Genomic DNA, 17100 nt, shown 5'->3' on the forward strand with positions numbered 1-17100 from the left:
AAAAAGAATAATTGTGGCAGGGCATGATGGCTCATGCCTGTAATCTTAGCGCTTTGGGAGGCTGAGGTGGGAGGATCGTTTCAGATCAGGAGTTCAAGACCAGCCTGGGCAACCTAGGAAGACTCCATCTCTATAGAAAAAGAAAGAATAATTGTAAATTTTGTTTGGTGTAATTATGACATGATAATTATGTGGCTTTTTAAAAATCCTTAGCAATTAGAGATGCATACTGAGGTATTTATGAGTAAAATGACATGGTATCTGGCAGTTTCTTTAAAACAAATTTATCCTATAGGATGCCCAAAATTTAGGGTTGGGGGGTGCCTAGATTAAACAAGATTCAAAAACAGTGTTAATTATTGAAACTACGTAATGGGTACATAGGGGTTTATTATAATATTCTCTATTTTGTGTATGTTAAGAAATTTCCATAATAAAAAAAATTTTATGTTTTCTATCTCAAATAACTTAGAAATAAAAATAATGTGCCCTCAAAAGTGTGTTAAATTACTCAAAAAATGACTCTAGTGATGTCAAATATGCATGTGAAAAAATTAATAAAACTGTTTTCCATGAAATATGACATTAGGGATAAATATTTCTAAATTATACCATTTATGTTAATATGTTACTTTTATTTTTTAATTTAAATTTTTGTAATACAATTATAAACATTTGTCTATTTTAGCTCTATTTTTTAAAGTTTACATATTCAAATTGGCAAAAGCATTTAAATGTCTTTATATTCAAGAATATATAGTAATTGCACTTTGGCAACATCTTGTTACATCAGATTAAGCAGTTGTATTAAAATATAGACTCTCAACATTTGTTCATAGTGATTGGCCAGTCCTGCCACCTCATTTCACTAGAAAGGAAACAGACACACAGCTATGATATAACCAAAAGTAAATCCCAAGTTTCCTAACTCCTAGTCCAGTGTTCTTCACAACAGAATCAAGTTTCCTCTTCTACTAAATGTATGCTGCAACATACATTTGAAACATATGTTGAAATGCAACATACATTGAAATCCCCAGGGTGCAACTGGAGCCATGACTCCTGGGTACAGGGTACAGCAGTGTTCAAACATTGACATTTCTTTGGGGGCAGTAGGGAGGAGTTGACACATCCAATCCATCCTCATTGGCTGATTTTCCTGGAGTACAATTCCAGTATCACTCTCTGTCCCCAAAATGTTTCCCAGCCCGCTCTTCCAGAGAAAATAGCAGACGTGCTTCTTTTCTTCCATTTAAGGGGCCTGACCTATCTTATCACTAGTTCACAGTCTTTGGATGAACCAATATGGCTTTTGTCTTTCTTTCTTTTCTTTGTTTCTCTTTCCCTTTCCCTCCCTCCCTCCCTCCCTTCCTTTCCTCCTTCCTTCTTTCTCTTTCTTTCTCTCTTGCTCTCTCTTTCTTTTTCATTCACCACTGATTAGGAGGTATTATATGGTTTTTTTGGTTTTGTTTCGTTTTTTTTTTTTTTTTGAGAAAGAGTCTCGCTGTCGCCCAGGCTGGAGTGTAGTGGTGTGATCTCAGCTCACTGCAACCTCTGCCCACCGGGTTCAAGCGATTCTCCTGCCTCAGCCTCCCCAGTAGCTGGGATTACAGGCGCACGCCACCACGCTCGGCTAATTTTTGTATTTTTAGCAGAGGTGGGGTTTTGGCATGGGTTGCCCTGGCTGGTCTTGAGCTCCTGACCTCAGGTGACCCAACTGCCTCAGCCTCCCAAAGTGCTGGGATTACAGGCGTGAGCCACCATGCCTGGCCCATGATATGGCTTTGAACGCCGGTCCTCCATTATATGCAAGGAGACAAAATACCAAGTCTCACATTCCTCATCTGTAAAATGCAGACGCAAATAGTACTTACTTCAAAGGGTTGTCTTAAGGATAAAATGAGATTACATTAAATATTTAAAACACTCAATGAACATAAGCTACTATTAATATGAGCTCAGTAACTCTTGAGTGAAGCTAGAAAGTGTTCAGGAATGGCCATATGAATGACTTCTTTTTTTTTTGAGACGGAGTCTCAGTCTGTCGCCCAGGCTGGAGTGCAGTGGTGTGATCTCGGCTCACTGCAAGCTCCACCTCCCGGGTTCATGCCATTCTCCTGCCTCAGCCTCCCGAGTAGCTGGGACTACAGGCACTCACCACCACGCCCGGCTAATTTTTTTGTATTTTTAGTAGAGACGGGGTTTCACCGTGTTCGCCAGGATGGTCTCAATCTCCTGACCTCGTGATCCGCCCGCCTCAGCCTCCCAAAGTGCTGGGATTACAGGCGTGAGCCACCGCGTCCGGCCATGAATGACTTTTATGCTGAGTTTACCCATTCATTTTAAGCTTTGGAATAGAGAAGGATAAAGAAACTTAAGTCCCTGTCCAAGGTCACGCAGCTTACCTTTCAGGTGGAAAGACAGACAACAAGCAAGTAACTAACTTCAGATAGTGGTAAGCGCTGAGAAGGAAATAAATCAGTGTGATGTGGCTGGTAAGGCAGAAGGAGGGGGTGCCTACTTTAGGGAGATAAGTCAGGGCCTTCCTGAAGTAGCATGGTCATGAGACTCTCTCTAAAATGTATTCAGACTCTGCTTTAGAAAACACTACTTTATTTTTTTTTTTTTTTTTTTTGAGGCGGAGTCTCGCTCTGTCGCCCGGACTGGAGTGCAGTGGCCGGATCTCAGCTCACTGCAAGCTCTGCCTCCCGGGTTTATGCCATTCTCCTGCCTCAGCCTCCGGAGTAGCTGGGACTACAGGCGCCCGCCACCTCGCCCGGCTAGTTTTTTTGTATTTTTAGTAGAGACGGGGTTTCACCATGTTAGCCAGGATGGTCTCGATCTCCTGACCTCGTGATCCGCCCGTCTCGGCCTCCCAAAGTGCTGGGATTACAGGCTTGAGCCACCGCGCCCGGCAGAAAACACTACTTTAAGGCAGGCACGGTGGCTCACACCTGTAACATCAGCACTTTGGGAGGCTGAGGCAGGCAGATCACTTGAGGTCAGGAGTTTGAGACCAGCCTGGCCAACATGGTGAAACCCCATCTCTACTAAAAATATAAAAATTTGCCAGGTGTGGTGGTACAGGCCTGTAATCCCAGCTACTCGGGAGGCTGAGGCAGGAGAATTGCTTGAACCTGGGAGGCAGAGGTTGCAGTGAGCTGAGATTGCGCCATTGCACTCCATCTTGGGCAACAAGATCAAAACTCCATCTCAAAAAAATAAATAAGTAAAAAATAAAAAGAGGTTATTGTTGCCACTTAACTCAGAAAAATGAAGTGCTTGTCCTGTAGGATACTCCAGTACATTTTACTGTGTATGCTATGGACGTGTTATTGTTGTGGATGTGTTCAGCCTCCCAACCACATAAATAGTTCTTCAAGGAAGGAATCCATGTCTTATTCATCTACAGCTCAGTACCTACACCATGAACATAGCATGTGCTCAATAAAGTTCAGCAATAACAGTGATGATTAGATGATACTATTGTTAGGTGACAGAATAATAGAACCGATTCTATACATTTTTAAAATTTGGCACACAACCAAAATGCCATGTCTTACTCATCTTTGCACTCCATAGGACACAGAAGAGTGACTTAGTAGTCACTCAATAAATGCTGGGTGAAAAAAAATCTTACTGAGTGAGTAGAGGCACAGGGATGTGCTAATTGTCGCCCAATGTTTACACTACTTTTTGTAAATATTATATAAAATACTTAGTGTTTGTTGAGCTTTACTAAAGGAATTAACGTGAAGACTTACTGGAATTGACAAGGAAAATCTAGAAGACAAATTGAGAAGGTAGAAGGCTTTAAAGTAGTCTTTTCTTATGTTTTGTTTTTTTCAGATGGAGTCTCGCTCTGTTGCTCAGGCTGGAGTGCAGTGGCATGATCTTGGCTCACTGCAACCTCCACCTCCCAGGTTCAAGCGATTCTCCTGCCTCAGCCTCCAGAGTAGCTGGGATTACAGGCCTGCGCCACCATGCATGGCTCATTTTTGTATTTTTAGCAGAGCTGAGGTTTCACTATGTTGGCTAGGCTGGTCTTGAACTGCGACCTCAGGTAATCTGCCTGACTGGAGATCGAGACCATCCTGGCTAACATGGTAAAACCCCGTCTCCACTAAAATTACAAAAAATTAGCCAGTTGTGGCGGCGTGCGCCTGTAGTCCCAGCTGCTGGGGAGGCTGAGGCAGGTGAATGGCATGAACCCAGGAGGCGCAGCTTGCAGTGAGCCGAGATTGCGCCACTGCACTCCAGCCTCGCGACAGAGCAAGACTGCCTCAAAAAAAAAGAAATCCAGGTAAGAAGTGACCACAGCTAGACAACTGGAGTCAGTGTGTTAGCAGCAGAAATGAATAAATTCAGGAAATATTCTTGAGATAAAACACAGAACTTTCACTGGGTGCATTGTACTTGAAGGTGAGGCAAGAAGAATCGAAGAAGAGTAGATTTTCTTTAGCTTGAGCAACTTCATGATATTTTCTCAGATGGGGGAAACTGAAGGAAGAACAAGGTTGGAAGGGAAATCAAGACCTTCGTTTGAAAGTATAGTCAATTTGAGAAGCATATGATATATTCAGATGGAGATGTCCAGGAGGCAGTTGAATATATAAGTGTCAGACTCAGAGAAGAGAGAATACAAAAATTTAGAAGGCAGCAGCATAGAAATGCTAAACTCTTGCGTGTGGTTATGACCACCTAGGGGTAAAAGTATAAATATTTTTTAAAGGGGTCAGGATAGAGCCTGTTAGAATTCAAGAATTCAGAGAGGGTTCAGCAAAGGAGCCTGAGAAGGAGCAATCAGTCAGGTGGATGCTAAACTAGGAGACTATGGTGTCACAGAGGCCACAAGAAGGGAGTAGCCAGTTGTGTTAGATGCTGCCAAGAGGTTTAATGAGATAATAATACTAACACATTGGCCGGGCGTGGTGGCTCATGCCTGTAATCCCAACACTTTGTGAGGCTGAGGTGAGCGGATCACCTAAGGTCAGGAGTTCAAGACCAGCCTGGCCAACATGGTGAAACCCGTCTCTACTAAAAATACAAAAATCAGCCAGGCATGGTGGCGCACACCTGTAATCCCAGCTACACTGGAGGCTGAGACAGGAAAATCGCTTGAACCCAGGAGGTGGATGTTGCAGTGAGCCAAGATTGCACCACTGCACTCCAGCCTGGGCAACACAGCAAGACTCCATCTCAAAATAGTAACAATAATAATAATACCACTACAACACTACTACTACTACTACTACTAGCTAACATCTACTGAGCACTTACAATGTACTACATCTGTTCTAAGACCTTTATGGGTATTAACTCTTTGAATCTCTTTGACAATGCTAAGGATAGAGAAGAAACCACTGGATTTGGTAACACAGAGGTCAAATGAAGAGATCTTTCATTCAACAACAATTAATTCCTGACTTGTTCCAGGCAAGCTTGAGGCACTGAGGTTGAAAGACAAAGGTCCTGCCTCCATAAGAGCTTAATGTAAACAAGTAAACAAATAGATATATCGCACAGTCAGATAAGTGTCTCAAAGAAAACGAGCAGGCCAAATAATGCTCTTTTTGGTACCCCATGAAAAGGAGATGACAAGTATTTGAAAGAAGAGTGCCCTGGCAGAGGAAAAAGCAAGTGAAATGATCCTGAGCTCAGAGCAAGGATGCCCATGTGCCTGCAGAGCAAAAACCGACAGGGGAGTAGTAGAACATGATGTCATGGACATATCAGGTCAAGTTCAAGGTGAGGTTAGTGACAGGCTCAGATCAAGTGGGGCCTTGTAGGCCTGCTAAGGACTTTAGAGCAGGGGTTTCCAACCCCTGGGCTGTGGACTGGTTTGGTCTGTGGCCCGTTAGGAGCCAGGCTGCACAGCAGGAGGTGAGTGGCAGGCGAGCAGGCGTTACAGCCTGAACTCCGCCTCCTGTCAGATCAGTGGTGGCATTACATTCTCATAGAAACACAAACCCTATCGTGAACTGTGCATGCGCATGTAAGGGATCTAGCTTACGTGGTCCTTATGAGAATCTAACTAACGCCTGATAGATTGATCTGAAGTGGAACAGTTACCCCGACCCCATGAAAAAATTGCCTTCCACAAAACTCATCCCTGGTGCCAAAAAGGTTGGGGATCCCTGTCTCAGAGGACATACTACCTGAGGTGAGAACCCATTCTGGAGTGCAAGAAAACTGCATATAATTTATGTTCTAAGGGACTTCTGTGACCACTGTAGGTACAATGAACCAGGGATGGGGCAAGACAAGAACCCAGCTGGAGGCTACTGCAGTGGACCTGTAGCAGGACTAGCCGCAGACAAAACCCCTCAGACACCACGTTAAAGAAGGAACGGCTTTAATTCGGCCAGGAGCATTGGCAAGACTCATGTCTCAAAAGCCAAGCTCTCCGAGTGAGCAATTCCTACCCCTCTTAAGGGCTTACAACTCTAACGGGGTCCGCGTGAGAGGGTCGTCATCAGTTGAGCAAGCAGGGGGTACGTGACTGGGGACTGCAAGCACCAGTAATTAGAACGGAACAGAACAGGACCGGGATTTTTATAGTGCTTTTCCATACAATGTCTGTAATCTATAGATAACATAACCGATTAGGTCAGGGGTCGATCTTTACCAGGCCTAGGGTGTGACACCGGGCTGTCTGCCTGTGGATTTCATTTCTGCCTTTTAGTTTTTACTTCTTTCTGTGGAGGCAGAAATTGGGCATAAGACAATATGAGGGGTGGTCGCCTCCCTTAGATCAGGCAAGAGATGATAGTGGCTTACAAAGATGATGACATTTTAAATGTTAAGAAACAGTCATAGTCAGGATATAGCTCAAAGTTACAATTTGCTAATGGTTTAAAGTCTGAGTGTAAGAGAAAAACAGGCATCAAGAATGATGCCAAGGTTTTTGGGCACCTGGATAAATGAACGGTGGTGCCATTTGCTGAAATGGGAAACAACAAGGGAAGAGCACTTATGGGTGTTGCAGGAAGACTTCAGTGGTGAGCACATTATGGTTTTTTTGGTTGTTGTTTGTTGTTGTTTTTGAGATGGCGTTTCACTCGTTGTCCAGGCTAGACTGCAATGATGCAATCTCGACTCACTACAACCTGTACCTCCCGGGTTCAAGCAATTCTCCTGCCTTAGCCTCCCGAGTAGCTGGGATTACAGGCATGTGCCACCACGCCTGGCTATTGTTTTTGTATTTTTAGTAGAGATGGGGTTTCACCATGTTGGCGAGGCTGGTCTCGAACTCCTGACCTCAGGTGATCCACCCACCTCAGCCTCCCAAAGTGCTGGGATTACAGGCGTAAGCCACCACGCCCGGCCCACATTATGTTTTACATGCCAAATTGATATTCAAGCAGGGATGATAAATCAACGACTGGTTATAAAACTCGAGTTTAGGGGAAAAACTGAGGCTGGAGATAATTTGGGAAGTTACCAGAATATAGTTAAGGCCATGGAACTGATGACCTCACCCAAGGAATAAGGAAAGTTCTAGAAGAATGAATCTGAGAGGACTAAGCCATTGGTCACTTCAACCTAAAGGCTGGGAAGAGGAGGATTCAGCAAAGGAAACTGACTAAAGAACAATCAATGAGGTAGGACCACAGAGGTAGAGGCATCCCAGAAGTCAAGTAAAGAAGACTTCTAAGAAAATAGGAGCTTAATGTGTCAGATGACTAAGATGAAGATGAAGAATTAGCCATTGAATCTGACAAGGCAGAGATCATTGTGACCTCAGCAAAAGCCACCGCAGCTAAGTGGAGGGGATGAAAATGTAAGTGGTTCTCAAGAGAAGGGGAAAAAGGGGGAAAGAGGACACGTAGATAATGACTTGCAGGTAATTCAATTGCAAAATTTTTCCTCTAAAGCACAGCAAGGAAATCATGATACGTGGATGGGCACATGGGATTCAGGGAAGGTTTGGGGTTTTTTTAAAGATAAGAGTTACTGTGCATTTTGCTGTTGTCGTTGTTGTTGTTTGGTTAGTTGGTTTTTGTTTTTGTTCTTGAGACAGGGTCTTGTTCTGTTGCCCAGGCTGGAGTGCAGTGGCATGATCATATCTCACTGTATCCTCGAACTGCTGAGACTGAGGTGATCTGTGATACTCCTGCCTCAGTCTCCCAGTAACTGGGACTACAGGTATGTGCCACCATGCATGGTTAATAACTTTTTTTTTTTGTAGAAACGAGGTCTCACTATGTTGCTCAGGCTGATTTTGAATTCCAGCCTCAAGTGATCCTTCCACCTCAGCCTCTCAAAGTGCTGGGATTACAGGTGTGAACCACCGCACCCACTGCATTACACATGTTTGTATGCTGATGGGAATGATCCAGTAGAGGAAGAAAACAATGATGCAGGAGAGAGAGGCTAATTTTAGGAGCAAAGAGCTTAAAGAAGTTAGATGAGATTGAAAGATGGGATTGAAATCCAACATATGGATTGATGGAATGGCCTTTAATAGGAGCAAGGATAGTTCATCCATTATTAACAGGAAAAAAAGTAGAGTACATACATATAGATGCTGGTATTTTGGTAGATTTCATGGTGGAAAGATATGAAGATCTTTCAGAATTTCTTCTATTCTCAGTGAAGAAAAAAAGTGAAATCATCAGCTAAGAGCAAGGAGGAAAGGATGCAGAAGGTTGAGGAATGAGAGCACTCACGCACTCACCATCATTTCTGAGACAGTTGGAAAATAAATTGACTGGGGAAATACAGTATGACTGGCAAGCAGCACTGAGAGCCCACTTGAAGTTCAAGGGCATGGATTTAAAGGTCAGTTAGCATAGTTGGCATAGTTATTTGCCTTTCTCTTGCCATTATCTGTTATTCCAAGTGCAGGCAAGAGTTGGATTTAACAAGTCGAGAATGACAGAGGGAGAGAGAATCAAGGGAGTGATTCCGTTGTTGGTCCATGGAATATAAGGCGAGGAGAGACGGCAGGACATAAGATAGTGATATATAATGAAAAGTTAGTAGGATCAATGTATTAGAAGTGCCTTAAGCTGAAAATTTGATAGGGGGTTCATGGAGGAGTGAACTGGAAAGCTAAGACATGGTTAGAGATCAGAGTGCTTGAAATAGTCTGGAAATGGTACAGCAGTTAACAATGGCTTTGATAGTGGGTGCCTACAATGGGGTGAAGGACAAGATCTTTCCAAGTGAGGAGGTCAAAGAACTGAGAAGCCAAATGGATCATCCAAGTGGATATGAAATCTCCATGCATGACGATAGTAGTGGTGGCAGAGAGAAAAGCAGTAAACCAGAGCAGTTTTGGGAGAGTAGAGAAAACAAGCCTAACCAAATGTGTTGAGAATGGGAGGTGAAGAAATTGAGTCAGTGAGTATAGACAACTCTTTTGACAAGTTCTGCAATGAAGAACAACAGAGAAATGGTGGTGATGCTGGTGGAAGGGGAGAGTTTGAAAAATGACATGGGGTCAAGAGTTATTTCAAGATGGAAGATTCTAGGGTATGAGTATGCTCATGGAACTGATTAATTAGGGAGAAATTGATGCTGTAGGAGAGAGAGGATAACTGCAGGAAGAAAGTTCTTCAGGAAATGAGAGTGGTATCTAAAGCATAAGTGAAGGATTTTGCTTTTCATTTAAAAAAAAAAAAGGCACAATTCTTCCCTGAAATATGAGAAAAGGCAGAATTCATGGGTACAGATGCAGGTAAAGCAATAGATCCATTGTAAGAAAATAAGGGATTTCGTGATTGATCACTTCTATTTTCTCAAGAAAGAATGAGGCAAAGTCTTCAGCTGGGTGGGGGGTCAAAGGTGTGAACTTTAGAGGACAGTAAGGCAGTTAGTCATCTTCAGAGACTGGGAAAACTAACTTACTAAGGGAATAAAGTGAGCTTGCCAGGCAGTGCCAAGTGACCAATTCAGATGAAATTGAAATAAACCAGACAGTATGACTGTGCAATTTTGCACAGCAAGAGTCAACTGCTGAGGTCTAGGAAGAGAGTAGATCGATGGCTGGGTTTAATCAGGGTTGGGGTTTTGTCAGAAGTATCGTGGATAACCAGAGAGCCAATGGGATGTTGGAAGAGGTAAGGGAGTAATTGCAATGGCAGATCATGGAATCCAGGCTGGGTAAGGAGGAGTCAGTGAGAACATGAGATAAAAATTGGTTTCCCGAAAGATTGGCGGTCCAATGAGGACAAATAATTGCTTTGGATTGGGTCATTAGTGAGGGGTCATAAATGAGCTGGTGGGGTCAGAGGAAGGATGTTTATATCCAAGTCCCATCTGCTCTGTTACCTTGTGAAGGTGGTGGGGACTGAGCATATCGTGAGCACTTTGTAGATGCATACTCTTTTAATACTTGCTCAGCGAATGCTTTGTTTTCAACACTGACAAAAATATCCTCCCTTCAGGGATCACTCTTTTTAGTTAAGGAGAAAGACGAATGGTGAAATACAAGATCTTAAGTGCTCTAATAAGGGTAACATTCAAAGTGCAACCCAGAGGAATGCAATGACTAACAGTATAGGCGAATGAAAAAGGGCTTCAAAAGGAAGTAATAATAGCTCATTAGGTGGCAGTGGAAGAGAAGAGATTGTTTCTCTCATTATCAGGTGTCAATTTCCCATCTGAGTCCCTTGAAACGCAAGGGCTGATGACTGCGAAGCAACAGGTAAATGACACGAGTTCCTTTCAATATGGCAAGCTCTTGCATGCAAACCTCCACTTAGGACCCCCGGTTCTAGATGGGGCGTGGTTGCTCAGCGCTTGGGGAATAAGGGGAAGGGAGGAGCAGGAGACCAGATGAGGGAAGGGGAACACCTACCTCCCAGGAAAGACAGCTGAGGCCGTGGCGGGGCTCTGGTGATCAGAGATGGGGAGATCATTACTGCGGCACTGGGAAGTAATTCGGTTTCCTTGGCCTCGCGGGGTTTGCGGGGCTTGCGGGGCTCACGGGCTTGGCGGAGCTGTCGGGGCTCACTGGCCTTGCGAACTTTGGGGGCTGCATGGTGCTCATGGAGTTCGTAGGGTGCATAGGAGTCCCGGGGCTCATGGAGCGCATAGGGCGCGTGGGGCTCATAGGACTCGTGGGGCTCATCACATTCCTCGGACTCGTCTTGCTCCCTGACCTCCTCTGACTCCTCGGGATTCTCGTGTTTCTCGGGATCCTCCGACTCTCCAAGCTCGCTGTGAGTGTCGAGAATCCTGAGCACAATGGGCTTCTGGAAGACTTCGGAGCAAGTGGATATTTCTGTTGAGACCTGCCCATCGGTCACTTCGGAGGGCGCAGATGAACCTAGAAACTCTTGGTTCTCCATTCGCGCCAGAAGCTTCTGTGGCGGCGCTCACCCTCCCGGCTGGTTGCCTAGGCGCAGTTTGCTCTCTGCGCGATACTACAGGGCCGCTCGCTCCCAGCCCCGCCCTGAGCCCCGCCCCAGTCCTACACAGCCCCGCCCCGGTCTCGCCCCCGAGCCCCGCCCTAGTCCCGCACAGCCCCGCCCCGGCCGGACTCAGCCCACCTCTCGTCGCCTTCCTGAGCGTTGTATGGTTGCCCAGGGGACGCACAGCTCTCCAGGACCTTCTGGACGCATCCCGGGGCGGAGAAAAGCCAGAGACGCGTCGGTGGAGATAGGAGACGAGATGCTGACCCTGTTGCCGGTGTCCGGCGCGAGGATTCTCGCCTGCTGTCCTTCGAGGAGGCCCTGGGGTAGAATATGTCAGTTTCTAATCTAGTTAGGGCGCCCCTCAGACCCCAGAGCCAATCTGTATAGAGCTTGTGCCCAGAGGTTCCTGGACACAATCTCTATACAGACTTTTGTCCCCTAATCATACTGGGAGAGCATGCCGAGACTGACAATATTCTAAGGCCCTCAGTTGCTAACGCTGATTTCCATTAATTTCTAGTTAAAGACACGACAATCAGAATGGAGTGGGTGCGGGGTGCGGGGTGTGCGGGGGAGGTGGATCCACCGGTGCGACATTTGACATAAGCTTACATTCAAGAAGAGTCTCAAACTTGAATGCTTTACTTTATCTCCACATGAAGTTCTTCACACAGTCACAAAGAAACACTGACTGGATTAAAAGAAAAATATATTCATCTACAACTTGTGTCTCAGTACAAGGCTCACTATCTACTGAAGTATGCTATAAGCTACTTTTTTATAAAGGGCTGTAATTATCTTGTGAACAATACAGCTGTGTGCCGTGTTTTGTGGGTGCGTCCATTAATTTGGTAACTGTGGTATCTTTTAAATAGACCACAATTCTTGTAATCCTGTTTTTGGCATCCTCTTTTTTTTTTTTTTTTTTTTTTTTTTAATCACTTATAATACCGAGAGACTTTAAAAACGTAGGTGGCCTGGCCCTCTTTCAATCCTTGAGGAGTGCTTTCAGCTAATTTTCATGGTGGTGACAGTTTGGTAGAGGGGAATAGAAGTGGTGGAGTTTTACTGATGTGTTTATTTTCAAGGGAAGGGACTAGAGCTGTTAAGGAATAAGTTGTCTGTCAAAATATACAGTAAACCCAAGTACCCCTTTTGCTCGTTACTGGGTATTCCTTGTATGTACTTAATCTCATAGATGCTAAGTAAAGTTAGAAGAGAAATATTTTGGATTGTGAATGTTATCTGGAATGGAACTAGGAGATTCATTCTAGCATATGCATATATGAATCAGGGAATCTCCTTCAACCTTGCTTTGATATAGATGTGTGTAATATTGTATGGAAATTCAAGAAATATCCCCCAAAACTTTCAAGGAGAAATAAAGCTACTCTCAGAGAGTTTTAACTCAACCTGTAAACCAATCAGGGAGGAGTTATGTAAATCCACCTTAAAGAGGCAGGATGGCCCTTAAATCAGTAAAAGTAGTCCCTGGCTACATGAAACGTCTTCAAAAGTCCAAAGAACGCATCAATTGAAAGAGGGGGATTCAGCCCACTGTGAATGTACAGAAGGAGCATCATAGAGGGTGTGCTTTTTCAAAAACTGCAGAAAGAAGGGGATCTAAGCCAACAGACTGCAATTGTTACAGCTTATCTTTTAGGCCCACTTGCTATGAATGTTGTACCACTATACATCAAAATATTCATGCTCAGCTTTCTTTCATTCTTTTTTATTTGGGACAGGGTCTGGCTCTGTTGTCCAGGCTGGAGTGCAGTGGAGCGATCTTGACTCACTGCAACTTCTGCCTCTTGAGTAGCTGGGACTACAGGCACATGCCACCATGCCTGGCTAATTTTTTGTATTTTTTGTAGAGACAGGGTTTTGCTATGTTGCCCAGGGTGGTCTCAAACTCCTGAGCTCAAGCGATCCGCCAACCATGGCCTCCCAGAGTGCTGGGATTACAGGCATGAGCCACTGCATCCGGCACAGGCAGCTTTTTGACATGACTCACTTCTCAAGGAGTCTGCTTATTGGGAAAGATTAGTAATGATCACACAGAATGAATTCTTTTCCAAGTCTGTCTTAGTTCATTTCATGTTGCTATAATAGAATACCTGAGACTGGGTCATTTATAAAGAACGTATTTCTTATAGTTCTGGAGACTGGGGCATCCAAGTGCATGGCTCTGGCATCTGGTGAGGCTTTCTTGATGCATCATAACATGGTGGAAGGGCAAATTAACATGAAAGACAGAGAGGCACCAGGGGCTGGACTCACTTTATAACAACCCACTCCCACCATAATAACATCATGATAATGTCATGGCAGGCCACCCAGACCTGTCATCATCTCTCTGGATTCTACAATGACCTCTGAACTGGTGGAACTTCTGACTTTTACTTTTGATCACCTCCAATCATGACACTACAAACCATTTTTTAAAATCCTCAAGCTTTTCATTATAAGGTGTTCCATACTCTGGTCCTTTTTTCTCTCTCTAGTCTACTTTGAGCCACTCCACTACATTCCGGCCTCCCTGCTCTTCTCTAAAGTGTCAAGCTCTTCCCCATTTCAGTCTCTTCTCACACCTGTTCCCACTGCCTGGCGCCCATTTCTTCCCACTCTTTACTAGCCTCTAGGGCTCAGTTTAAATTACCCATTCAAAGAGGTCTTTCCAGCCCATATTAATTTTTAAAATGTTCCCACCATTATTTTATATTTCAGTTCCTTGCTTCAACGTAATTTGTAATTATTTCATCTGCTTTTCTAGTTTTGTATACTTCCCCAGTTAGAATGTAACCTCCTTAAAGACAGTGGCATTCTCTGTCCTGGTCACTGGTATATCCCCTGTGCCAAGCACAGTGAATGACTGTGAATAGCTGTCATCATTTTGTTTTCCTGCCTAGAATCCCTTCCCTCTTCTTCGGAAGGCAGAACCCCTCCTTTCTGCAAGGACCTCATTCAATACAGTTTAAGGGGCTGATCCTTCCTTCTAACCCAGGTCTGACCAATTGAGCAACAGTAATTGATTCAGGGATGAATATGCAACCCCAGAAGAGCCAATTGGTATCCCTCCATGAGATTTAATGGAAGTCTGCTGAGAAAGGGAGGGTCCATCTTACTCCGAGATCATGAGCTATAAGAATGGCTTGTGTTGACAGCAGTCATCTTGCTACTCTAAGGAGGGAATCTGAGAATCAAACCAAGCAGAAGTTGGCAGGGCCAGGATACAGAGAGACAGTCTTATCTTTGAACTTCTGAACTCCTGAATCCCCCATGCCCAGATTTTCCAGGATGATGAGGAAAAAAAAATTCTTTTTTGTGGGGACACACACAAATTCGAGTTGAATTTCATTAAAAAATTTTTTGTAGAGACAGCGTCTTTCTATGTTGCCCATGTTGCTCTCTAACTCCTGGCGTCCAGCAGTCCTTCTGCTTCTGCCTTCCAAAGTGCTGGGATTACGGGCCTAAGCCACTGTGCCCAGCCATTTTTTTTTTTTTTTTAACAAGGTCTCACTCCATCGCCCAAGCTGAAGTGCAGTGGTGCAATCACTGCTCACTGCAGCCTGACTTCCCCAGGCTCAAGTGATCCTCCCATCTTAGCCTCCCGAGTAGCTGGGACTACAGGCATGTGCCATCACATCTGGCTAGTTTTTTGTTTGTTTCTAGTGTGTATTTTTTGAAGAGATGGGGTTTCACCAAGTTGCCCAGGCTGGTCTCAAACTCCTGGGCTCAAGTGATATGGCTACTTTGGTCTCCCAAAGTGCTGGGATTACAGGCGTGATCCACTGCACCCAGCCTGAATTTCCTTTTAACTGAATTTATTTTTAACTGAAAGAGTTCTGGCACATGGTGCTCCCAAAATGTTTACTGAATGAAAAGGCAGATCCACTCTTGGTGTGCTAAGTAAACCTACTTTCTAACATGACTCAGCTTCTCAAGCCTGGAAGGCTTATAAGCCCAGAAGGCTGGCAACAGACACCAGATTGTGGTAAATTCTCCAAGGTTGTATGCCACCCCATTAGGCCCATTGGGCAGGCTACCAGCCAGGCAGCCTCTCTGACAATACACCAATCTGTCTTGTTGTCTAGTGCCATTTCTGTTAGAAAGCCCCATGACACAAACCCTCATCATTAGCCTGAGAGCATCTCAAGTACAGAGTCCCTGCCTGAGAGCATCTCAAGTGCAGAATCCCTGCTTTGTTCACCCTGGTGTCAAGCAATGACTGCCATGTTGGCACTCTGTAACTGTCCACTGAAAGAAAAACTCCAGCCGCAATACTTGTTGCCAAAACGCAGAATCTAAAATCAGAATCTGAGAATAAAAAGACCAAACAGGCCGGGCGCGGTGGCTCAAGCCTGTAATCCCAGCACTTTGGGAGGCCGAGACCGGCGGATCACGAGGTCAGGAGATCGAGATCATCCTGGCTAACACGGTGAAACCCCGTCTCTACTAAAAAATACAAAAAACTAGTGGGGCGAGGTGGCAGGCGCCTGTAGTCCCAGCTACTGGGGAGGCTGAGGCAGGAGAATGGCGTGAACCTGGGAGGCGGAGCTTGCAGTGAGCTGAGATCCCGCCACTGCACTCCAGCCTGGTTGACAGAGCCAGACTCCGTCTCAAAAAAAAAAAAAAAAAAAAGGCCAAACAGGGAAGAACAGAGATATTGTTCCCCATCCTGAAAGCTTTTGGCCTTTTCTTTGAAATAAGCATCCAGAAACTTGTCTATGTCCCTGATCACCTTAGAAAACCTAGGGAAGGGACAAACACATAGAATCAGAGTTTAGGGCTGGAAGTGGTCTGCATCTCACTTGATCTTTTTACAAGGACAAGACCAAGACAGTCAAGGAATTTGTCCAGGGGTCCATTCGTGGTAATCCTTGGGGCAGAGGTTAAAATCCAACATTTCTGACAATTCCGAATTATTGTGTGATCCACCCTCCATAGGCCAGACAAGAAGAAGGTTTAACATTAGACACCTGAGTGGCTGCTGTAATAAGATACCATTAAACATGACAGCGCAGCAGTGATGTGAGAGAGGTAATGATCTTAAAGGCTCACTCTCCAATGTCTTATCTCTCAGAAGGCAATCATCATTTTGCGCATGCATGCATAAATTAAATTGTGTTCTATTTTAACCTAAAACTAGAGACAGTTATGTGCTAATATTGAGAGGGGTTGTCTTCACCAAATTTGGATTTTTTTTTGAGACACGGTCTCACTGTTTCCCAGGCTGGTCTCAAACTCCTAGGTTCAAATGATCCTCCTGCCTCAGACTCCCAAAGTATTGGAATTACAGGTGTGAGCCACCATGCCTGACCCCATATTTGTATTATTTCACCACAGATTCCAAATTTTATTTTATTTTATTTTATTTGTCTTGAGACGGAGTCTCTCTCTGTTGCCCAGGCTAGAGTGCAGTGGTGTGGTCTTGGCTCACTGCAACCTCGCCTCCTGGGTTCAAGCGATTCTCCTGCCTCAGCCTCCTGAGCAGCTGAGATTACAGGTGCCTATCATCACCCCTGGCTAATTTTTTGTATTTTTAGTAGAGACAGGGTTTCACCATGTTGGCCAGGCTGCTCTCGAACTCCTGACCTCATGATCTGCCCTCCTCGGCCTCCCAAAGTGCTGGGATTACAGGTGTGAACCACCACACTTGATCCCATATTTGTATTATTTCACCACAGATTCCAAATTTTAAAAGGAAGGATTTATAGAGCAAACTCTTTTGCCA

At 44.6% G+C, this 17100-nt stretch overlaps 1 protein-coding gene across 1 annotated transcript in view; it reads right to left on the minus strand.

Annotated features, from left to right (window-relative positions):
• The window catches only part of THEGL (theg spermatid protein like), an 87923-nt gene extending 76556 nt beyond the window's left edge, over positions 1 to 11367 (minus strand). Inside the window, exon 1 of the mRNA XM_023192249.2 lies at positions 10808 to 11367. Coding sequence (XP_023048017.1) covers positions 10808 to 11300 — 493 coding nt within the window. The 5' untranslated portion in view covers positions 11301 to 11367. The remainder of the gene's footprint in view (positions 1 to 10807) is intronic.
• Between the last annotated feature and the right edge of the window lie 5733 nt (positions 11368 to 17100).

Source organism: Piliocolobus tephrosceles, chromosome 3, assembly GCF_002776525.5.
Source record: "Piliocolobus tephrosceles isolate RC106 chromosome 3, ASM277652v3, whole genome shotgun sequence".
NCBI classification, from domain to species: domain Eukaryota; kingdom Metazoa; phylum Chordata; class Mammalia; order Primates; family Cercopithecidae; genus Piliocolobus; species Piliocolobus tephrosceles.